We start from the raw sequence: 25,113 nt of genomic DNA, 5'->3' as shown, positions 1-25,113 counted from the left end.
AAGATGCATTTGTTCCAGCTGCCTTGCACAGTTTATCAGAAAGGCTTCTCTTCCCACCTTGCATAGCACTGAGGACTGGGATATCTTACAATCTGGGCATAAATCCTCTCACAGCAGAAAGCTGACACCTGGAATGAAATGAGGGTATCACAGATAGATACTGGGTTTTTGAAGCTGCTTATCCCATAATTCCATTAGGGTGATGGCAGAAAATATTTTCTGCTAGTTAAACAGATCTGGTTCCCATGTAGACAGTATGAATAACACAAGGGAATGCAGGAGCAGACAGCTCTGAGAATAATCTCCAGTGGATGAAGTTTGTCTTCAGTCCCTTCATACTTCCAGCACTCCTATCTTTCTCTGCTGTTCAAATTCCTCCCTCATGCACCTAAAGTCTGAATGCTGCCCCTCATCTCTGGGGTCCCTTTAGCCAACCTGTCCAGGCTGACCTCCCACACACACCATTAATGCAGGTATTCATTTTAAAAGCATCTTTAAACAACCACTGTGGGCAAGACTTGTCTAGAATCTCTCTAAAATTCTCTTTTCACAATTTTTACCCTTCAGCAGATCAATCACCCCACCCTTCACTTTCCACAGTTTTCTCCTATTCTCACCCTTGTGAGACTCAGCCTCTCATAGGAAAGTATGAAGTGAAGCTAATTTCTTCCACGCGGTAAGTGAATGAAAACTCAGATTTATACCTTAATGATTTGATCCAGAATTTGAATTGCAAGAATTTTTTAATGATTTTTTTTAAAGTTTTATTATGGAAACTTAAATATGGACAAAGGGTAATTAAAGAGTACAGTGTCCTGTCATATAACCATCACAAGTTTCAACAATTTTCATGAAAACTATTTTTAAACCTTACCTAAATCACGTAGATAAAACATCTTTATATCTATGCAATTAATCTATGTAATATTATGTTTTATATATATATTTAACTATATAGGCAGGAAGAGAGATTTCTCCAAATTTACACTCTGAGATGCAGTTCTAAAACCCCTAACAAGCATTTTAATACATGTTCAATTGAGCTACCCAACCTATTCTCTGCCTGTTTTCCTATAGATGGAGTTTTCAATTAGTCTTTCTAAGGACCAAGATTGCCAAGAAAATATATTCTTGCATCCATATTCTAAGAAATCATTTCAAAATGAGGCATAGTAATGCCAACACTGTGCATCCTCATTGGAAGCTGTGGAGTCAGTTTGCCCACAGCCAACATGGTGCCTTTGTGGCCACAGTGATTTTACTCCTGGGGGCTCTTCAGTGGTCATGGGCGCATAAAGGTGTCCCCCACAGCACTGTGTTCCTGGCAAGTGACTGATTAGAAGGGCATGGCATCCTGTCCCTACAGCAAAGGAGCTGGCCTCTCTCTGGTGGCCCATCCTCATGCCCTTGGGATGGAATGGCAAGACTTTTGATTAGTGTTTAAAGAAATCTATCACAGCTGTTAAGGTGTTGTTTAGGATGGGGAGGGTGGAGCGGCTCCTTTCTCTGTGATGCCCTCTAAATCACGTGATACAGTAGTTGATGTCTTCATGCACACTAATGTGGATATAGAACAAGAGAGAAGAACATTCTCCAGGAATACCACACTGAATAAATACAACAGATTCCAGAAATATTCTCACTTAATGTGAGACCCTGAGCCTACCAGAGACCCTGTGGTCAGGTCTCTCTGTGAGTGAAAGTAGAAGAATAGACACAATTTTCAGGATAGCTTGAAAATACACAAAAATAATTGAAATACATTAAAATAGCTAAGCTTTGCAAAAAAGAAAAAAGTCCAACTTATTATTTTAATTCACTTTTATAGATTTCATGGAAAAGTTTTGCTCTCAACAGCATTTACAAATTTATCCACGCAGGATCCTCAAAAGTAAATTCTCCAGCTGCTAATCCTTCACCGTCACTGGATCCAAGTCCTGAAGGCCCACAAAATGTAAGCATTGCCCTGTTTGTCCAGGCCCACAGGTAACCTAGCCTGGGGGAAGATGGGCTTAAGTTTAAGCGATGGGTTAGTTAATGTGATCAGAATTTATGATTCTCTTGATTATTTACTTCAGGGTCATACATTGTTGGCAAGGATAGAATGGCCAAAAACAGGTGCTCTGTGAAAACAGTAGTTTTAATATTTTTGTGAGTTCAGAAGGCTACCTTGAGTCAGACAATAGAATGCCAAACAAAAGCAGAAGACTGGTTAGTCAGCCTAAAATGTCCCAGATGTGCAGGAGTCTTCATATATAGGACATGACCTAGGACACAGAACTATGAATTAGGGTTCAAAATCATTTAGAATATAGCATCCTCTCTCATATGTACTGCTCACCATCCTGGTCCTTTTGGACAATTTAATGAGACTGAGGGTAAGAGGGTGAAAGTTATGGTTAAGAGAAAACTTTAGTAATATTTCACTCTGCCTCTTGTAGGACAATAAAAGATTAATGCATCCACACCAAAACTGTAAGGAGCTTCTTCCATTATGGAACAAGGCCTGTGCCCTCTAAAAAAAGTAATATATATCAGAAATTTTGCAGTGACATAAGATAACATGATCTGTGCTGATAATAGCATCCTTGAAATTCAGTATCAGAACTTCTGCCAGGCATTAGTGCTATTTGGATATCTGAGTGAAAGAAGGAGATTGTGCTTGGAGTTGTCAAGAGGTCTTGTCTGAGGCACACATGAGATGCCATATATAAATTTCCAGAATCATCTAAAAGGCATAATCTGAAGCTAACACAGAATGGGTGGAAATGAAGTCAAGGAACTGGTGATTTATGATTGCTGTTGTTATCATGGGGTCCATGTTCACGAGACGCTCACAGACTGCAGGGGAAAACTAAGATACATTTATAACATTAAATAGGACAAGAAGAAAATTTCAGACTATGACATAATGCAAGTAACCCAGTGTTTGAACAGAGAGCTGTGGATTTAGAGGAGGGAAGAGTCAACACAGGCTACAAGAGAAAAGCTCAGGCTGGAAAGGCCATGAGAATTTGGAACAAACGAATCAAGAAGGACAACATTTGAAGGAGAGAACAGTGTGAGCACAGACACAGGAAAATATAAATCTACCTGGTATCAAAAGTAACCTAAAAGGGTGGAAAGTAAAGGAAAAATGAAGAACTCCAACTGTAAGAATAGGAAAACAGTCTATAGTGCTATGCACCAAACATAGAACTGATTCAGAAAAAATAGTTGAATTTATTTCCTGGTTCTTATACTGTTTCTCAGCATAGCTTTGCAAATTCTTCATGAATGTCAGTTTCATCATGAGTAAAATGAACATGAGTGACTGCCAAAATAAATCACAAAATCATAGTGAGAATAAATTGGAAGAGTGATTGGGTAAAGACCCTACACATAAAAATCTCATTAAAGTTAAGATGCTGTTAAACTTAAAAGGTATTGATGACCACAAACAAAGAAATAATGATTGGGAAACAAAGGAGCTGAGAGAAGGTTTAGAACAACTGCTGCAGATATGTGCTATGATGTTTTTAAAAAACTAAATGATTATAAAGATTTCTAACCTATAAGAAGAATCCGGCTGAAACTAAACACCATATATGAGTAGAGGAGCCAGATTCATTCATTGTTCCAGTTAACTCCCAATGGAAGAGGAATAGGATTCTCAGAAGACTATGACCCAAGATCAGTAAGGAAAAAAGCAGGATAAACATTCTTACTGACACACAGCGAGGACAAGTTTGAGATGTTATAATACAGTACTCAGGATGACCAGGGTGCGATGATGAGAAGAAGTGATGATGAACTGAAGGAAAGAGACAATTGTAGTTGATCTCATTTCTCTTTCTATTTTATTCCAAAGAAATATCCTCCACAAATGGCCTTGAGGAACCACAGCTCCATCACTGAGTTTATCCTCATTGGGCTGTCTGACGACCCCTGCATCGAGGCTCTGCTCTCTGTGCTCTTCCTGGTGATTTACCTCCTGACCCTGATGGGGAACCTGATGCTGCTGCTGGTTATCAGGACTGACTCCCACCTCCACACACCCATGTACTTCTTCTTGAGTAACCTATCACTCGTGGACCTCTGCTTCTCTTCTGCCACTGTGCCCAAGCTACTGAAGGACCTCCTGTCTGAGAAGAAAACCATCTCTGTAGAGGGCTGTCTGGCCCAGGTCTTCTTCATGTTTATCGCTCCAGGGACTGAAGCCTGTCTGCTCTCTGCCATGGCTTATGACCGCTATGCCGCCATCTGCCACCCACTGCTCTATGGCCAGGTGATGAGCAACCAGCTCTGTGTGAGGCTGGTGTTGATCTCGTGGGGCCTGGGCTCTCTTGATGCAGTCATCATTGTGCTCTTGGCTATTAACCTGGACTTCTGTGATGCCCAAACCATACACCACTACACCTGTGAGCTGCCCTCCCTCTTGCCTCTCTCTTGCTCTGATATCTCCATCAATATCTATATCTTGACCTGCTCGATCTTATTGCATGGGTTTGGAACTTTCCTCCCAATAATCTTCTCTTATGCTCATATTGTTTCCACCATCCTGAGCATCAGCTCCACCACAGGCAAAAGCAAGGCCTTCTCCACCTGCTCCTCCCACCTCATTGCAGTGATCCTGTTCTTTGGCTCTGGTATGCTTCGCTATCTCATGCCTCCCTCTGGTTTCTTCCTTGATTTACTCTTCTCCATACAGTATAGTGTGATCACGCCCATGCTGAATCCCCTCATCTACAGCCTCAAAAGTAATGAAGTAAAGACAGCTGTGAAAAGAACAGTGAGAATATATTTGCAATATTTCACGTAGTGAACGAAGTCATATTTACTCAGCATAATTGCAAAAATTAAACTTCCTTTTATGTTCCCAACCCCTCCCACCTCACAGAGTCAACTATGATACACAAAAGATCCCAGAGTTTCCCTGAACATCCCAAGTAATGATTACAAAGGAGCCCTTGATTTTGGACCCCCATTTGGAAATTCTATGCCATGTTGATTGGGACAGAATGTGTAGACATACTTACACAAAGCACATCAACAATACAAGAAAATTATTAGGGAGGAAAATAAAATACAGAGATTATGTTATTTCTCAAAGAGTATAAAGTAAAATTCACAACAATTTCTACCTGAAATGTTTCATAATAAAAGATTCAGATGATTCCCCCTTCATAATAGAATGTCAGATTAGAAAAATTACAGTTGAAATATATAATCAGAAAAGAACAGTTACTATTGCCCATATAACTTAACAGAATTATGTAATTTCTCTACCAGGCAGTTATATGAAGATAAGATTTGATATTTAAATTTTGGTAGGGAGAAGAAAACAATCTATGAATATTTGAAGACAATATAACATGAAATGTCTACGAAAATTCTATTAGGAAAAAAAGAACTATCGGCACACCAAAAGAATTGAATAGGTTAAAAATTGTAATATTGATACAATCAATAGAGTTTCTATGTACTAACAGCAACTGAGAAACCAAAAACATGTATCATGTAGAAAAGCATCCTTTTGTTATCACAAGTTCAATAGAAAATCCTCAGGATTAAACTTAATGAGTACATAATGAGTGCTAATATGCACAAAAACAACTCAATGACATAAAAGATGCTTAAATTAATATAGGATATATTTTTAGATATATTCTCATCTTTCAGTACTAGAAAATATGATCAACATTATACAACCCATAAGAATATCACTGAATTTATAAGCAATCTGGAGATCAATGATTCTAGTTGATTCAGTAATCATCAGTGACTCAGACTTTTTAATATGCCGTCCTCATATATTGGGTTTTATCCTCAAGTTTGTTCCTACTGTTGCAATTCTAGGCATTATGGTCTAAACAATACATAAGAAAACTTTTTCTAAAAAAAGTGTTACTTAGTTTATGCTGTTCTTGAACTTTACATAAATGGAATCATTCTAATGCTAAAAATAAAAGTACTGCATACATTCAAGTTTTGATGAGGCAGTGGAGTAATTAGACTCGCATACATTGATAGTCAGATTGTAAATTGGTTCAACCACTTTAGAAAACTATTGGGCAGTATCTACTAAATGCATACTATATATCTACTCTAAGGACATAGCAGATTTGTTGACTGTGAATTCAGCTTTCTTGGTAATTCAGCTGCTCACACACTCAGATTCCAGGCCAGGGTTTCAGCACAGTTTACTTACTGGCTGAAGGAGATAAGCACGTCATTGAACAATGGTATAAAAGTCCCCTGGCTCTGATATTCTGCTTTACGTTGATATGTGGTTAAACCAAGCCTGTCTTTTTATTTCTTTAGTACACCAACTATATTTCAAAAACAAGCCACTGCACACTTCTTATTCTTGACATTGTGTTTATATGTTTCAATTGCTAAAGATATTGCATACGCCAGTGCTTTCTCCTGCACCTATTTCCCTTCCCAGTTCACCACAGGTAAGATATGGGTAGTTGCGATGCTGACAGCAACCATGGATCAACAGCAACAGAAATGCCTCAGGAAAAAAAAATTTACGACTAACGTTTGGAAGTTGGGCCAGTGTGCATTGAAGTGGTAATGGTGAGAGCAGAAGGATAGCTATCAACAGCATCTGCTACACTATGGAAAGAAATGTGTATACAATAAACTAACAGGAATCTCATAGAGGATTGGGCCCAATATTACTATTCAACAAATAATATGATTAGGAAAATGTTTAAGTGTAGGAATATATTAAAGAAGACACGGGCTTCCTCTTTCGATAATTTAAAAAACACAATTACAATATATAGGGAAAAATTAATCTATGCAAGAAAAAATAAATCTGCCAAGCTTGTTAAATGTAGCATTATCACCAGAAATGGGTAGAATATAAAAAATTTTTAATTTAAACTTGAGGTTTAGACTATTGCCCCATAAGCAACACAAATCTAGTGCCACTAACAGGTTGAACCACACTACCATTCCTCAGAGAATAATATTGCATCAGTTATTCCATTGCTTTTGGTATTCAATTTTCCAACACAAACACACTATTAAAGTTACGAAACTGAGGGTAACTATTAAAGTCCTGAATAATGTAAAATATGGAGAAAGCAGAAAAGTGTTGAGAAATGGAAAATTAAAGGAGAAGAGAAACAAGGAATAGAAGAAATAATGTATCCATGTTATGTGGTAGGGAGTAAAGGCACCCTGTCTAAAATTGACAGAACTAGAAATATAGTTGTGCTAGATATTGTCTATTGAATCTTAGCACTATCTCTGCTCTTCTAAGACCTCCCAAATTACAAGGGTTAGAAGCCTGGGCACTACATTTCCCGTATTCCTTTGCCAACTGCATTTCAGTTCAGATCCTGCCAATAAGAAGCCCTCACACAAGGCCAAGTAAAAGCTGATGTCATCACTGTCCCTCAGACATTGGTGACCAGATATGTGCATTTTCAAAGACAGAGATTGGGTTTTACAAATTTTGACAAAAAATAACGTTGGACTAAGAAGTTAATTTTTCTGGCAGATCACAGCTAAATGTCTATATCCATCACATTCTTTGGGGACAGCCCTGTCTATTGAGCTCTTTGTTCCTTATTTCCCGACTGATGCTCTTACAGCTTGTGAGCACTTGCCTCCACATTCTGCGAGTCTGAACTGAGCCTGTTCTGTTTCCTCAATGGATGCCTCACCCCAGTAGGTTTGGCTAAGAGACCCAAGAGAGGCTTCTTAGAAGAGACATTTTACAGGGTACTAAAATTTATTCCCTTTCTTCCTTGAGATCTGAAGGAAGCCATGAACTGAATATGTAAGTGACCTAAACAGCCATTCCTGGGTTCAGCACAGTAGCAGTTTTTTCTTGCAAATCAGTGCTGCTGTTACCAACTAACAGATTTAAAGTAATGATGGCACTTCTAACAACACTTTAAATTTCTTTAAATTTGCTCATAGAACAGAGAATAATGCCTCCTAACTCAACAATCACCTTCAGTTACACTTTAACTTAAATTGAAACACCTTTAAAACAAGTTAAAACTTTATTTCCTGATCCACCAATGCAAAATTAAAAGGCCAGTCCAGCCTCCAGCCAGCATGGTCATGGGACCTCATGCTCACAGAGCTCTTCCCCTCACAGGCCTCCCAAAAATCACTGCTGACAGTGGAGAATCTACAAATTCTAAATAGAGGGGCCTTGGGACACACAAAGTAGCTGAGAGTGGTGAGGTTGTGCAGTATCTCATGAAAGCTTGGGAAAACAAAAAAAGTATCTATCAAAGAAAAAAGGTGCTGAAGATATTGGAAGGCCAAAGGATTTCAGGCAATCCCCGGTACCCTCACTGCTCACAGATATCTACATCTAATTCTCAAAACTGCAGAAGTGACCCAACAAAAAAAGTGAATCCCCTTTTAAGAACGATTCCAGTGTTTAAACTGGGGTTAAATGTGAAAAGGGAGAAATGGGACAGGGATTCACTCTCTCACCTCTGGTCTAGCAATATTATTCGATATGAAATGCAAATGGTTTTGAGGTCAGAATTCCATGAACTTTTCAGAAGGGTCAGGCTTTTCTATCTTACACTCTGATTTACTGTATTAGATTCAAAACTCAAGTGGCTGAAATAATCAATATTTCTAATTAATAACTTAAGTATATTTTCTCTTCACACAGAAAGTATCTAACAACCCCTAGGGAAGGGGATAAGGTAAAGAGCGAAGATAAGGTCACTAGCAATAGTGAGATTTCTCTTGCTCCCACACATCTCAGTCCTTGTTCTGGCCATTGTTCTCACTCAGATATGAATAGAAAAACAGAGGTGGTTTGAGGCAGGAAAACATACATAGATGAGCTAACATGTCTGAAACCCGCCATTCCTTCATTCTAAGATTAGTTGTTCTATTCCGTTTTGTTTTAGTTTGGTTTGGCTTGTACTACAAAACTACAAAATTGACCTCCATTTTCAGCCTTCCTAGCATGAATTAATCCATTCAAACCATTTTGGAAGATGAAGTCTACTTAAATAAATTTATTACCCAAAACAATTTTTAAATTCTTATCTATCAGAAAGGGCACAGTTGTGGAGAACAGACAGTGTAACAAAAACAGAAGAAGGACAGGGCTGCCTCAAACAATTTTGTAAATGGGTTAGAAAAAGCAAATGATATCTATATCAGTTTTAAAACCATGAGAGACATAAAAGTAACAGCATGGATGTTTAGTCAGGAAAATGAGCTTCTATGTAAATAACTCTGAATACCAACTTGAGATTATAATATATGATCTTTCACCATCGTGGAGCTAGTAAGAGGGTCAAGTGACAAAGACAACTGGGGAGCATCTGTTACAGGGTGTTATTGAAAGCATATGGGGACTTCCTAGGTGGCACAGCGGTTAAGAATCCGCCTGCCAATGCAGGGGACATGAGTTCAAGCCCTGCTCCAGGAAGATCCCACATGCCATGGAGCAACTAAGCCCGTGCGCCACAACTACTGAGCCTGCACTCTAGAGCCTGTGAGCCACAACTATTGAGCCCATGTGCCACAACTACTGAAGCCCATGCACCCAGAGCCCATGCTCTGCAACAAGAGAAGCCACCGCAATGGGGAGCCCATGCACCACAATGAAGAGTAGCCCCTGCTCACCACAACTAGAGAAAGCTCATGTACAGCAACGAGGACCAAATAAATAAATAAGTAAATAAAGTAAAAAGAAAGTATATGGAACTCCAATACTTTCTCCCACCCTATGCTTTATTCACTTTTTACCCAAGTTTATTCTCATCTGCCCAGGCACAGAGGAACCAGAGAACAAAGACACCAAAATCCTTGGAGTCTAAGTTGAAAACATATGAAAATATTTGAAAAAATACAAGTGTATATAAACCCTTACTAAACTGGGTAACAGAGTCAGAAGAAAATTCAGGAGAGTTAGTTGAGAGCAAATGGTGCTCTGCCCCCTGCCACTCAACCCTTTCACCATGTTTGTTGAGTGCCTATGGGTACTAAAGATTATCTCTCTCATTAAGTATGAAGATGTGACAGTAAAAAAGAATTGTCTTGCTTCTTTGTGTGGCTCAGGAAGATAGTAAGCTTTCTGAAATTCTCCCACGAACAATGATGCAACCACCATGGCCCAGAAAAGGTAGTATGAATTATGTAGACTTAAGAGGGTAGGAGACAATCTCCTGGGTTTGTCTTGGAGTTAGAATGGCATGGGAAGACAGAAGAAGATTTCAGTGTTTCTGCGAGAGATACAAGGATATTATCTTACAGTGAGAGAGCTAGCGATCAGTCAAGTTTCCTATGAGTGGAATAAGTAGTAGTTGAATTAGAGGATTCAGCATGGTCAGTATTGCCAGCAACTGGATGAGGGTGGTTCAAGCCATATGGATTGCCAAGAAGGAGTGAGACATACCTGAGGATAAGAAGAGATGAGTCACATGTGGAGGACTTAAGGAAGCTGCTGTTGTGATCTAGATGCCGCAAACACCATAGTTGGTGCCTGCTCCAAAGCATAACACTACCCATGGTAACAGACATGAAAGTGGAAATCATGAATGTGAATGAGTTTTAAACTGTATATGACTAAAAAATTATTGCCTTTCACTCAGTTCATAATTAAGTGGCTGAAATAAGTTTCTGCATCAGACTTAAATGGCAGCTTGAAAGAGAAATTATTAGCTGTAAAAAATAAAGTCATAATTTTGCACTCCTGAAACAGTAAATTAAAAATTAATTAATACACACAACCTATCAAACAAAAGTAAGATGGTATTATTATTCCGCTGGGTTATCCTGCATTTACGGCCAAGAGACAAAGATGATGAACTTCATGGTGTGCCAACAGATTATCCAAAGAAAATTATTTCAGTGACTGAGATCTAGGCTAAAAACTTACTTAGCTGAGTCACCTTAAGGAGCACCTGGAGAACATGTGGTTTTCTGATTTAAGCAGGATCAGGGGTTTATAGTATAGGGGAAAGTTGAGTACATGACTTTGTGATTTGGGATTAGGCAGCAGTTTTATACTTTAAACAAAAGTGATGATTTTCCATGTCCTTTTCTCTAGTATGTTTACTTCAATGATTTTGAGCAAGTTGCTGAACCTGTCTGTGCCTTGTTTCCTCATATATAAAATAGGATTGATAATACTCCCTAACTCTTAGGGTTGTTGTGTGGATTAAATAATATCCTTATGTGTTAAAAAGGTGAGTACTTAATACATACTGTCAATAACTATTAGATGTTTTTTGAAACTTTTTTCAGCTTTATTGAGATATAATTGAAAAATAATTGTTCGTTTAATACGTAATATGATATCTTAAGATAAGTATACATTGTGAAATGATAACTATAATCAGGTTAATTAACATATCCGTCACCTCACATAATTATGAGTGTGTGTGTGAACACTTGAGCTCTAACCTCTTAGCAAATTTCAAGTGTACAATACAATATTGTTAACTATAGTTGCTTGCTGTACAGTAGATCTCCAGAACTTATTCATCCCGCACAACTGAAACCTTGTTACCTTTGCGCAACAACTCTCCATTTCCCCCACCACCCATGCACTGGCAACCACCATTCTACTTGACTACAGCTGACTTTTTAGATTCCACATATAAGTAAAATCATGCAGTACTTGTCCTTCTGTGTCTGACGTTTCACTTAGCATAATGTCCTCAGGGTCCATCCATGTTGTCACAAATGGTAAGATTTCCTTCTTTTAAAGGCTGCATACTATTACAGTGAGTGTGTGTGTGTGTGTGTGTGTATCTCACATTTCCCATTCATCCACTGATGAATACTTACGTTGTTTCCAGGTCTTGCCTGTTGTAAACAATGCTGCAATGAACATGGGGGTGCAGATATCTCATCAAGATCCTGATTTCAATTTCTTTAATATATACCCAGAAGTAGGATTGCTAGATCATATGAATCCAGTTGGAGCATATGCTGAATCACATATTATACGTATTTATTATAATAAATATATATATTACATATATAATATATATAATGAAATATTATTCATTTAAAAAGGAAAGAAATTCTGTCATTTGGGACAACATGGATGAAAGTGGAGAACATTATGCCAAGTGAAATAAGCCAGAAACAGACTACATGCTCCCACTTATGTGAGGGCTCTAGAATAGTCAAACTCATAAAAGCAGAGAGTAGAAAAGTGGTTTCCAGGGCCGGGGGGGGAAGGGAAAACAGGGAGGCAGTGGTCAAAGTGTACAAAATTTAATTATGGAAGACAAATAAGTCCAAAAATTTGCTGTACAGCATAGTGCCTACAGTTAGCAATACTGTATTGTAACAAAAATTTGCTAAGAGAGTAGATCTTATGTTAGATGTTCTTATCACAACAATAAAACAAAATAAAGAAGGCTGGATGAAACTTTTGAAGGTGATAGATATGTTTATACCATTGATTGCCATAATGGCTTCACAAGTATACACACCTTCAAACTCATGAAGTTGTATACGTTAACTATGTACGAACTTTTTATGTCAATCATGCCTCGATGAAGTGATATTTTTAAGAAAGAATTATTTATGTCACCAGAGGGACTGAAACCATCCCATCATGTGAAAAATCTAAATTTGGCAGTCAAAGTTTTAGGTAAATGTGCATTTATATAAATGGGCTTTTCACTAATTTGTCTTGAGAACTGGTTTGAGTCAAGTTAATCCTGGACCATCCATATCCACAGAATGGCTCCTCGCACTATGAAAATTCTCTACATGAATATGTAAAAGCAGTATCAGTGGTAGCAGGGGTGGGTGGAAGCCAGACATCAGGGTGTGGAGTAAGTGGGAAGATATAAAATAAAACAGTTAATTCAGGGGGACTCGGGGTGGGGGGAGTCAAGGAAGGGAGGGAATACGGGGATATGTGTATAAAAACAGATGATTGAACCTGGTGTACCCCCAAAAAATTAATTAAAAAAATAAATAAATAAAAAATAATTTAAAAAATAAATAAATAAATAAATAAAAATAAATAAAAAACAGTTAATTCAGACCACACTGTCAAGGAATTTAGCATTAAAAAGAATGAAAGAGGAAAATAACAAGAAATGATGTCAAGGTGAGAATTTTTTTAATAGGAAAAAGGTTTGACCATATTTATGTATGAAGAAGAAGGAATGAAAATGGAGAATTGAGAGGTTCAAATAGAAAAACTGCCAAGGAAGCACTTTATATTAGGCTGGTTAAGTCTAATAACTCCTAGACTAATCACTGTGACCAAGGGACTTGGATGCTATAATTGTTTACACCCAGGTAATGGGCCCATCAGAGCATGGAGGTCAGGCGCACTTAAGCCCAGAAGTTGGGAGGTCACCCCTAAAACACTCTTTTTCTCCTTCACTGTTTCGCTCTATCAGCTGTTCTCATCCCTCCTTCCCATTCAAACTACACTTTGGTGTTGAGTTCCTGTAATTTCCCAATGTCATAATAGCCAACTTCAGCATTAATGCTAAGTCATCCAATAACCTGATTTCAAATTTCTATAATGTCTAACTCTAACCACTGTTGCTCAACTTGACTTTAGCCTTGTACTGGTCAGGTAACCATCAAGATCTGATCATTCATCTTATCTGAATGGTACTACCACTGTTCTTTAATCTCTGATTGTAATCTTCTATCCACCCAGTTTCTCACTTTTTCACTAGCTCTCTAAAAATTCTAGTCCTTCGGTCCATCCCTTCATTCCATCCATCACTATCAACCTGTGAGAGCTTCATGTGACTTCTTTCTGTCTTAAACTACTGATGCATCATTTCAGCAACTCTCATATCTATGCCTTCAATGTCTTTGCCCACTTGTTCCTCTACTGCATTCACAAGCCACACTTACATTCTCCATTTCTATATCCAGGACAGTAACCTCCATGGAATTTTGTTTATACTTCAAACATACATTAACACTCAGAACTAACATCCTCCTTCCTCCTAACACCTAACAAGAGATTGCAGTAGATGATCTTCTGTTATACTTGACAGTCACTTGATCATTTCCGCCATGCCTAAAATTCTATCTATATCTGCTCATAACTTTAACACTTTCTTTCAGTGCCAGTGAAAAATTCCATAAGGATAACTTCTAATCTTGGGGCGGGGTGTGTGTGCATGCATGTGTGTCTATATGTGTTTGGGCTGTGTGAATCTTTGGGCTGTGTGAATCTTTTACCACCTTCTCCTGGACCTTGCTACATCATTTTTTTTTTCATCATTTTTTTAAATGATAAAAATAAATGTATTTTTATTTAATTAAACTTTTACTATAATGGCAACTGTGCACTAATTCTTAGAAAGAATAAAGAATAAATCAAGTGTTTAAAGGGTTTGGGGAGTAATTTTGCAGACAAAGTTGTACAATAGCAGAATAGGACATCCTTCGTTTCATATTTTACTTTCACATTTCAATTATACAATGGTCATTTTTGTAGAGTATTTGAGGACTTCATAAATTCCAAGCACTTCTCTTTATTGTGTGATATTCAAATCCATTTCCTCTGAACTGTTGTCATCCCGCTCAGCTTTTCTCTTCTCAGTTGTTAACCAGCCTCACTCCACCAGGCTCTCGTTTGTCTTTGGCTTTGAGTGTGACTCATGCAGCTGTCCTGTATCACTTCAGAGTTTAAATAAATTCCTACATCTTATTTAAGGTTTGCAATGACTGAATTAACGCAGTAGGTATAGATAACTGCAGGTGTCAAGAAGGGAAGATGTCTTAGTAGGAACTAATTTTACCAATATTCATATAATTTTTGAATATATGCATACTTTTTCTAAGCTCTTTATTGGAATATAATTGCTTCACAATGCTGTGCCAATTTTTAAGTTACTAAAAACAATAAATGCCGGAGAGGGTGTGGAGAAAAGGGAACTCTCCTGCACTGTTGGTGGGAATGTAAGTTGGTACAGCCACCATGGAAGACAGTTTGGAGGTTCCTTAAAAAACTAAAAGTGGAACTGCCATATGACCCAGCAATACCAATACTGGGTATATACTTGAAGCAAACCATAATCCAAAAAGAAACATGTACCATAATGTTCATTGCAGCACTGTTTACAACAGCCAGGACGTGGAAGCAACCTAAATGCCCAACAACAGATGAATGGATAAAGAAGATGTGGCACATATATACAATGGAATATTAGCCATAAAAAAGAATGAAATTGAGTTATCTGTAATGAGCTGGATAGACCTAGAGCCAGTCATACAGAGCGAAATAAGTCAGAAAGAGAAAAACAAATACAGTATGCTAACTCATATATATGGAATCTAAAAAAAAAAAATGGTACTAATGAACCCAGTGACCTGGCAAGAATAAAGATGCAGATGTAGAGAATGGACTTGAGGACACAGGGGTTGGTGGGGGGAGCAATGGGAAAGCTGGGACGAAGTGAGGGAGTAGCTTTGATGTATATACACCACCAAATGTAAAATAGATAGCTCGTGGAAAGTTCCTGCATAACATAAGGAGACAAACTCAATGATGGGTGATGACTTAGAGGGCCAGGATAGGGAAGGTGGGAGGGAGTCGTGGGAGGGTGGGGATATGTGTATAAATACAGCTGATTCATATGGGTGTACCTTAAAAATTGGCACAGCATTGTAAAGCAATTATATTCATCACTGTTTACCATTTTATCCTACATTTTTAACTTCTGCTCTATAAATATAAACATTTTTCCATAGGACTTAACATGCTCTATTTTATCCCATCTTTAAAAACAGAGCTCAGAAGATGGATATTTAACACAATCAGGGTATGGAACATCAGAAGAAATTTATGTAAATCAAAGGACTTACTGTTAAAGGATGATCTTTGAAGTGGTGCCTCCAGGTCCTTCAGTATGTACTGTCAGTAACATGCAGTTTGACTGTATTGATAAGGCTTTACTTTCTCTGGTAACTCTGGTTTTAGATCCTCTGGATGTCACTCCTGGACCTAAAGACAACTACACCTCAGTCCATTTGCAGCTTTCACTTTCTTACTTCCTCTATAAATGATGCTATTCCCACAATTCTGTCCTTGGGAAACCTCTCTTTCCATATGCTGTCTTTCCTGGCATTATTCTATTCACCACCACAGTTTTAATCACCACCCATACGGCTATGACTCTAACCTATACCTTTAGTCCAAACTAACTTCCTGACTGTAGACCCACACATCCTACCACATGTTATACACACATCTCAAATGCAACATATACGAAATAGAGTAATTTATTCATGTGGTTACATAACAACTATTTATTAAAATACCTACTATGAACCAAGCATCCCATAAAATCTATTCTCCATGATGTCATTCTCATGCATTTTTCATATTAATAAGTGTTAAACCCTCATAATCCTGCTTGTTGCATCTGACTGGTGGCATAAATTAAATTATGAATATCATAAACATTTATTGCATGAAAACCATGCTTTGCCTCATCTTATACAAGTCTCATTTAAAATACACAAAGAGCTAAACCAGATCAAATGTTTTCAAACGTACCTCAGCCTTAACTATATTATTTTTTTAATCTTACATAAAAACATAAATAAAAGTGATTTAAGTAGAAACTTCTCTGGATTAACTGAGGGCTTAAGAAGATCTAGCCTCACTCATTTATGCCCCTCTTCTCCCTGTCTACCAATAAGGCTACATGAAATCACTACTGCTCAATCAGCAAGATGGGTCCTATCTCTCATCCACTTACGTCGTCTGAAACTGCCAGAAATGTTAAGTGCTCTTAACTTATTTACACTCATATTTTCAGATGCAATGCCAGTCAAGGATCTACATTGTCTCAAAACCACAAAAATCATACTAAATTGGCCTTTGTTACAAGGAGTGATGTTTGCTTTCTAGAACTGAAATATTTATTTGTTGACATGCCATCAGATACTAAGCAATCAGTTAAGTCTGGATTTAATCTCTCTCAAACAATGGCATTTAAAGATAATGCCTATTTCCATCTAGGAAGACTTAAGTGGATGAGCAAGAGCACATCTTGTTCATTCTAGGATCTTTCAGTGCCTGACACTCACTTTTTACTGAAGAAATGGTAAATGAATGGTGTTTTATTGATGTTTACATCACTTGGGTTAATTTGAGTAACATGTCCTCTGTGTTTGTTACTTATTCATAAATTTCATTAAAATGTTGATGACTCTTCTCTGCCTCAAATACTAAAAAATTTGACTTTAGATATTTTATAAACCCATTGTACAATTTATTAAAAATATTTCATTATATACTTGAATTATTACTCTTTAACAAACTCTTTTAAAAATTCATTATATGCTAACAATAGAAACTCTAGAAACTTGAGGCTCAATTTCTCAGGGTGGAATTATCTTCTCTCAATCATAATAGACAATTCAGTTGGGAAAGTAAGGAAAACTCAAGTGTACACTCAAAAATGACCTGCAGATCAGTACTGTGTCATAGCTTAGCTCCCTTGACAATTCCTGAAGCACATTCTCAGCTCCATGTTACCTGAGGAAAATGTCAACTTTTCAGCTGTCAAATACTTCTTAAAATTGCATTATTATTCTCCTTTCTCCCTTTTTAGCCCCCACCCTTGCAAGCCTAATAAGAGTTCTCTTCTAGGTTTGAAATAATTGCCTTAATTCAGACGCTTCAGATACTGCCCTGGAAAGAATCCCCTGTGCCTCCTACTTAGTTTAACTTTCTGGAAACTGTGTAGTTAGTGAGTCTAGAGCTTGGCTTCAGGCTGAGACTTCAGGGAATACAGGGCAGTGGCCCAGCTTCCACTGGGTCCCAAACCCAGCCCTTCACTATATAAGCACAGAGAGGCTATTAGAGAGTTTTTTTCTTTAAGTGATGCTCTTAAAAGAGTATTCAGAATCAACAAAGGAAATAAATGAAAAGAAGGCACATTACTGTACCTGAGATCACGTAAGAAGGTTTTAATGAAATATTGTTGTTCAAAATATGAGCTTCTTTAGAGAAATTGTCCTTATCTTTCTATACTGTATCCTGCATTGCAGAATGACAGCACTCTAGGTTGTTATTCAGGGGAATAATCATGATTCTGTGGCATACCCAGCTCTTTCAGAGCTTAAACTATTCTAATTTGCTTCACTAGTTGATGGCAAAGATAAAAAGCTACCTACTCTGTAACGAGTCAGACTCTTGTGACAGAGGTTCTCTTGTAGGGAGACTTTACCTATGACTTGTCTACCCATGAAGGAAAAGACAGAATATGTGGAGTTGCCTCCTCCAAGAAGAGCCAGAAGAATGGTAATATCTCCTCTGATTTTCTGGCGTTCCCCCTGTTTTTCTGCCTGTAAAGTTCTGTGTATGTTTTAATTCTGCTGCCTGTCCTCTCCTCCACCTCCACCTCCACCTCCTGCCACTTCATAAGCCATTCCATTTGTCCTAAAGCCGGAGGCTCCTGATCCACCCATTCCTCATCCCTAAGACAGAGGTAGAAATATCCTCCCACTTGGCAGACCATCTCCCCCAGATGGGACTCTAATATCTGTCTTTCCAAATGGTGCATGTGTACAGCTGCCTTGGACACCTTCCCTCTCTGCTTAACACTCAGGACAGTGACACTTTAAAGCCTAGGCATAAATCCTCTCTGCTTCAGGATCCCAAAAGATTGCAGAAAGCTGAAGTCTGGAATGAAATAAGGATATCAGAGACAGATATTGCACTGTTTGAGGTATCTATTTATCTGCTTGCTCAGTACTCCAGTTACAAGAACCATAGTAGATTTTTTTCCGTTATTGAAATCACTCTCACATCTAGTCACCTCAGAGACACTGTGAATAGTGCAAGGGAGCAGAGCAGAGGACAGCTCTGACAGTCATTTCAAATGGATGAAGTGTGTCTTCGGTCCTTCCTGCTTCCAGGGCTGGTATCCTTCTCCCCAGTTCAGAGTCCTCCCCCATGCACCTAGGGGTGTTACCCCTCAGCCTGCTGGATCCTTCAAGCCACCTCGCCCAGCCTGACCTTCCACACACACACCCTTCACTCATTTCTTCATTCCAGAAACGTCTCTAAGCAGTCAATGTGAGCAAGGCTCTTTGCCAGACACTTAAAGAAGCTTTCTTTTTATGGAAACCTGCTGTCAAATAACTGATCCAGGCGAGGTAAGGTAACTAAGATATCTCCATCAGCGTTGTTCTTCTTAACTTTGAGCTTAAGCCTAAATCGGTGAAATAACTCTGTGATTTTGTCTACTAACAGCTGAATTAAGGAAGATGTTTATTTTAGTGAACCTTCTGAGAACCATAAAATCAGAGACATATCCAATATCCTACTTCATCTCTTTGTAAGAGAAATTGATCAAATGGCCAGGTATGCTACGGATAGGAAGTATCTGTGTTGGCAAAGGGTGACACAGGTGCTTATCTAAGACATTTCTGAAATCCTCTTTGTACATCTCCTACCCCTCCATGATTAACCTCTCTGTCTTTCTCTTTAGTCTTTTCCTGGTCTCACTCAAAATATTCTAAATCTGGCATCAGTCTCATATACCTCAGGATTCAATGAAGTTAATATCTTCCCTTTCTAAGAATAACTGCAAGTTTGATTTATTTTATGCTTAGTTATAGAATTTAAATGAAAAGAGTTGTCCCTAGTCATTGAAGAAATCTCAGCTATCACTTTGAGGTACTATTTAGGGATGGTGAGGGAGAGGAGGATTCCTTTCTTAGTGATAACTTGAGAAGCAGCTGCCACCTTTATTCACATAAAATGTGGATATCAGGCAGGACAGAAAATGATTCTCTGCAAATGCTACTGTGTTCTTAAGATGAGAGCTTGAAGCCGCTGTGGACACTGGCCAGTTTCCCCTTTGTGAGTGAAAGTGGGAGAAAGGAAGCAATTTTAAAGATAGCCATATCAATAAATATTTTAAAATATCTAAATCATTGGAAAGACTGGCTCCTATTCATCATTTATTTTGCTTGTAGAGGTTCAAGATACTGCTTTCAAAAGTATTTACATTTTATCCTTGCAGGATCCTCAAAAGACATTTCTCCAGCTGTTATGCTTCACCATCACTGAGTCTAAGCCAACATCCTGAAGACACACAAAGGTGAACATTGCCCTGTTTATCCTGGCACACAGGTAACCTAGACTTGGGTCTAAGATGGACTTCAGCTCGGGCTTCTGGGTTTGTTAATGAAATCAGAATTTAAGCTTCTCTTGATATAAGTTAGCACCCCTGATGATAGATTGCTGGCAAGCTAGAAGGATCAGAAATGGCTCTCTGAATCAGCAAGATTATGTTTTTGTGAGGACAGTAGATTACTATGGGATCAGACTGTGGACTGACAGACAAAAACAGAATACTGGTAAATTAGCATCAAAACGTCCAAGTGAGGCAGGAATCTTCACATAGGACAGTGACTTACCACACAGTCCCAGAAATTAGGGTTCAAAATGATTCTCAGTATCACCTTTAATATAAACTACTCACCAACTGGGCCTCTTGGACACACAGCTGATACTTAGAGTAAGAGGATGCAAGAAAAGTTTAAAAGAAAATTACGAGACTGTTTTCACTTTGACCCTTCTGGGAAAATCAAAGAATGATGTATCCATAACATGAATGTAAGAGTTTTTGCAATGAAGGCAAAATCACTTGTGAATTATACAAAAATGAGAAAGCGATGCTGCAGTGATGTGCGATAGCACACCTGTGCACACAATAGTATCGTTAAAATTCAACAACAGCAGCCCCTATGCAATGTAGATAGGCAGCATAGCAATGTTGATGTACAACAACAATATCAGCAATACTTCTGCCAGGCATTAGTGTAACTGGGGCCATTGGAGTGAAAGCATGAGATTGTACTTAGAGTCATCAAGAAGCCTTGTCTGAGGCATACACGAGATGCCATATAGAGGCTTCCAAAATAATCTAAGAGGAATTGGAGAGGTAATCAGAAGCTAATGGGTGGGGACAGAATAAGTGGGAACAGAGCCAGGGAAATGCTGATTTATGGTTATTGTTGTTAAGTTATGGCACATGTTATCAAGGATCTCACAGTCCAGGGGGGACACTGAATATATGTTTAACATAAGAAAAGTAACAGAATTCAGACTATGACATAACAACTGAAAGCAAGTGATTTGAACAGAGAGCTGTGTGTTGAAGGAGAGAGCCATCAAGACAGGCTATAAGGAAATAAGCAGGTTTAAAGGGTATATTGGAAGGCCCATAAGAATTTGGATCAATGGAATTTGAAAAGAGAAAGAATGTAAGCAAAGACACGGAAATAAACAGACCTTTCTGAAAGCAGTTAAAATGGTTGAAAGGTTAAGGGCAGATGAGGAAGAACTCTGAAGGTCAAAGTAAAAAAAGTGTTCCTTATTCCTGTGGACTAAGTCTAGACATTGGGCTGATAATTAGAAAAAAAATGTGATTTAGTCCCTGTTCTACTTGTTGTCAACATGACATTACAAAACATGCCTTAATATCAGACTTCTCACAGGTAAAATGGGGATAAAACTCCCTATCCCAAGGATAATAATTCCATCAAATCTCACTGAATTGCCTTGAAACAATTAAGATAATGATCGATCAAGAAAGTGCTCTGTATTTTTTTATTTTATTGGATTATTGTTGATTTACAATGTTGTGTTAGTTTCAGGTGTACAGCAAAGTGATTCAGTTATATATATACATATACTCATTCTTTTTCAGATTCTTTTCTCATATAGGTTATCACAGAATATTGAGCAGAGTTCCCTGTGCTATAGAGTAGGTCCTTGTTGGTTATCTATCTTATATATACTAGTGTGTGTATGTTCATCCCAAGATCCCCACCCCTGCCACGTTTCCCCTTTGGTAACCATAAGTTTGTTTTCAATATCTGCAAATCTGTTTCTGTTTTGTAAATGAGTTCATTTATATCATTTTTTAAAATTAGATTCCACATGTGAGTGATATCATATGATATTTGTCTCTGTCTGACTTACTTCACTTAGTATGATAACCTCTAGGTCCATCCATATTGCTGCAGATGGCACTATTTCGTTCTTTGTTATGGCCTAGTAATATTCCATTTATACATGTACCACATCTTCTTTGTCCATTTCTCTGTTGATGGACATTTACTTTGCTTCCATGTCTTGGCTACTGTAAATAGTGCTACAGTGAACACTGTGGTGCATGTATCTTTTCTAATTATGGTTTTTCTCCAGATATACGCCCAGGAGTGGGATTGCTGGATCATATGGTAGCTCTATTTTTAGTTTTCTAAGGACCTTCCATACTGTTCTCCATAGCGGTTTACCAATTTCCATTCCCACCAACAGTGTAAGAGGATTCCCTTTCCTTCACACTCTCTCCAGCATTTATTATTTGTAGACTTTTTGGTGATGGCCATTCTGACTGGTGATACCTCATTATAGTTTTGATTTGCATTTCTTTGATAATTACTGATGTTGGAAAGTGCTCTGTATTTAATAAAGTTCTATTAAAGTTAAATGTGCTATTTATGAAGTAAGGAGCAGAGACACATTATGACTTTTATGGGCCTCACACACTTTTGCCACTGTGGTCCACTTTTCCATAAAAATATACTTAAACTTATACTTTATGATTATAGTTATAAAGACAAATATAATCCAATCTGCATTATATTTGGTTTTTATCTTCTGATTAAAAAAATAGAAAAGCATTTTCATCAGCCACCAAAAATTGTGACCCTAAGCACTGTACCTACTGTGCCTAATTAATGTCAATCCTATTAAGATTTTGAACAAAAAAATTATGATTAAGAAAGTGAAAAGAGGGCTTCCTAGGTGGTGCAGTGGTTAAGAATCCGCCTGCCAATGCGGAGGTCACGGGTTCGATCCCAGCTCCAGGAAAATCCCACATGCCGCGGAGCAACTAAGCCCGTGTGCCAAAAAAAAAAAAAAAAGAAAGTGAAAAGAGATGAGAAGGTTTAGAAAATCACTGCAGATATGTGCTAGAATTTTTAGGATTTCTAAGCTATAAGAAGGGTGGAGCAGAATCTATATACTATGAATGTGTAGGCAAGCCAGAGATATTCATTTTTCCAGTAAATGCCTATGGAAGAAGAATAGGATTCTCTGAAGTATATGAAGACTGGGAACCAAGAGCAGTGATAACAAAACAGGATGAAAACACTTACTAAGATACAGGTAGGGCAGCTTTGAAATGTCTGAGCACAGAGTCTAGGCAGAGCAGGGAGGAATGTATAAGAAGATGAGTGAAGCTCTGAAAAAAATAGAAGATCTTGCCAAGACCAGCTCAGCAACTCAGGGCGGATGACGGGTGCCGCAAAGCATAAAGAAACACAAAGACAGACTTAAGAGAAAGATGGGACCGGGGGACTCAAGACCTCTAGGATGGAGAGCCCGCTGATTCATCCCACATTGCTTTTATTGAGCTCCCGGCATTCAGGAAGTAAGATAGCATAAGGTTCCCATGCTCCCAGTTACAACCCACAATTAATGTCTTCTTTGAAGTAACCAATTTTTCCTTGTATAAAGGGCATCACATGACTGCGGGCAGTGGTCCTTGCAAGAACAGCAGAAGAACAATCTGCGTGCGCAAGCAGCATTCTAACTTGCGCTGACCCGGCATTCCCAAGTCCGCACCCCTCGCTCCTCCACTGCACAAGTAGGACATCCTGCTCCCAGTTGATCAGCCCATGCACATTAACTACTTTTAGCCATATTTTCTGTTACATTCTCAAGGCTTCAGAAAAACATCTGAATGTTTTCCCACAAGATCTCATCCCTCTTTTTTATTCCAAGGAAATATCCTCCACAATGGCCTTAAGGAACCACAGCACCATCACCGAGTTTATCCTCACTGGGCTGTCAGACGACCCCCGCATCGAGGCTCTGCTCTCTATGCTCTTCCTGGGAATATACCTCCTGACTCTGATGGGGAACCTGACGATGCTGCTGGTGATCAGGGCTGACTTCCACCTCCACACACCCATGTACTTCTTCTTGAGTAATCTATCATTCCTAGACCTCTGCTTCTCTTCTGTCACTGTGCCCAAGCTACTGAAGGACCTCCTGTCTGAGAAGAAAACCATCTCTGTCGAGGGCTGCTTGGCTCAGGTCTTCTTTGTGTTTATCACCGCAGGGACTGAAGCTTTTCTCCTCTCTGTGATGGCCTATGACCGCTATGCTGCCATCTGCCACCCACTGCTCTATGGCCAAGTGATGAGCAACCAGCTCTGCGTAAAGCTTGTACTGGCTTCATGGGGCCTGGCCTCTCTCAACTCAGTCGTCATTGTGCTTTTGGCTATTAACCTGGACTTTTGTGAGGCCCAAATCATACACCACTACACCTGTGAGCTGCCCTCCCTCTTCCCTCTGTCTTGCTCTGATATCTCCATAAACATCGACATCTTGATCTGCTCCACCTTACTGCATGGTCTTGGAACCTTCCTCCCAATCTTCTTCTCCTATGCTCGCATTGTCTCCACCATCCTGAGCATCAGCTCCACCACAGGCAGAAGCAAGGCCTTCTCCACCTGCTCCTCCCACCTCATTGCAATGATCCTGTTCTTTGGGTCAGGTTTGATTCGCTATCTTATGCCCACCTCTGGTTCCTCCCTAGATTTGCTCTCCTCCTTGCAGTACAGTACAGTCACACCCATGCTGAATCCCCTCATCTACAGCCTAAAGAACATGGAGGTGAAGGCAGCTGTGAAAAGGACATGCAAGAAATATCTGCAATATTTTAGGTAGTGAACAAGAACAGAAAATAAAAGGAAATAAGTTTGTGTGCCAAGTGCTTGAACTTAAGGTAGAATTCCAGACCACTAACTTTAAGTCAGCCCTATACCACCCTCTCCCTGGCTATATTGAGAGTGAAAAATAAAACACAAGAAATTATATCTGGTTTTTACCTGTAGACCTATGGTCTGTTTTCCCTTCAGCTCTCTCACACCACCACTATCACTTTCTTTATAAAACTCAGAGTTTGATGTTGTATCTCCTGAATTAATCATTTACATAGCTTATCTTGTCACTCATTATTTTTTGTCTTATTAATCGACTTTGTTAAAGATTTTGTTCAATTTGTTGTGCTCTATGGTATTTTTATTTTTCTCTATAACTTTAAATGTCTTAAATATATATTTATGAATTTAAACCCT

The 25,113-nt window shown here is 38.6% G+C and overlaps 2 protein-coding genes across 2 annotated transcripts; both read left to right on the top strand.

Annotated features, from left to right (window-relative positions):
• Positions 1 to 3,865: 3,865 nt before the first annotated feature.
• Positions 3,866 to 4,801, top strand: LOC130834093 (olfactory receptor 8S1-like). Its single transcript, XM_057704171.1, has one exon. The coding sequence runs from the start codon at positions 3,866 to 3,868 to the stop codon at positions 4,799 to 4,801; it is 936 nt and encodes a 311-aa protein (XP_057560154.1).
• An 18,966-nt stretch (positions 4,802 to 23,767) lies between these two features.
• LOC130833684 (olfactory receptor 8S1-like) lies at positions 23,768 to 24,703 on the top strand. The gene has a single exon (XM_057703565.1). The coding sequence runs from the start codon at positions 23,768 to 23,770 to the stop codon at positions 24,701 to 24,703; it is 936 nt and encodes a 311-aa protein (XP_057559548.1).
• The last annotated feature ends 410 nt before the right edge of the window (positions 24,704 to 25,113 follow it).

This window comes from Hippopotamus amphibius, chromosome 12 (assembly GCF_030028045.1).
Source record: "Hippopotamus amphibius kiboko isolate mHipAmp2 chromosome 12, mHipAmp2.hap2, whole genome shotgun sequence".
NCBI classification, from domain to species: Eukaryota; Metazoa; Chordata; class Mammalia; order Artiodactyla; family Hippopotamidae; genus Hippopotamus; species Hippopotamus amphibius.
The sequence above is the reverse complement of the archived record's forward strand: the minus strand, read 5'-3'. Positions and strand labels throughout refer to the sequence as shown.

Excerpts from the sequence above, each read along its gene's own strand:
- LOC130833684 (XM_057703565.1), top strand. The coding sequence starts at position 23,768 with ATGGCCTTAAGGAACCACAGCACCATCACCGAGTTTATCCTCACTGGG.
- LOC130834093 (XM_057704171.1), top strand. The coding sequence starts at position 3,866 with ATGGCCTTGAGGAACCACAGCTCCATCACTGAGTTTATCCTCATTGGG.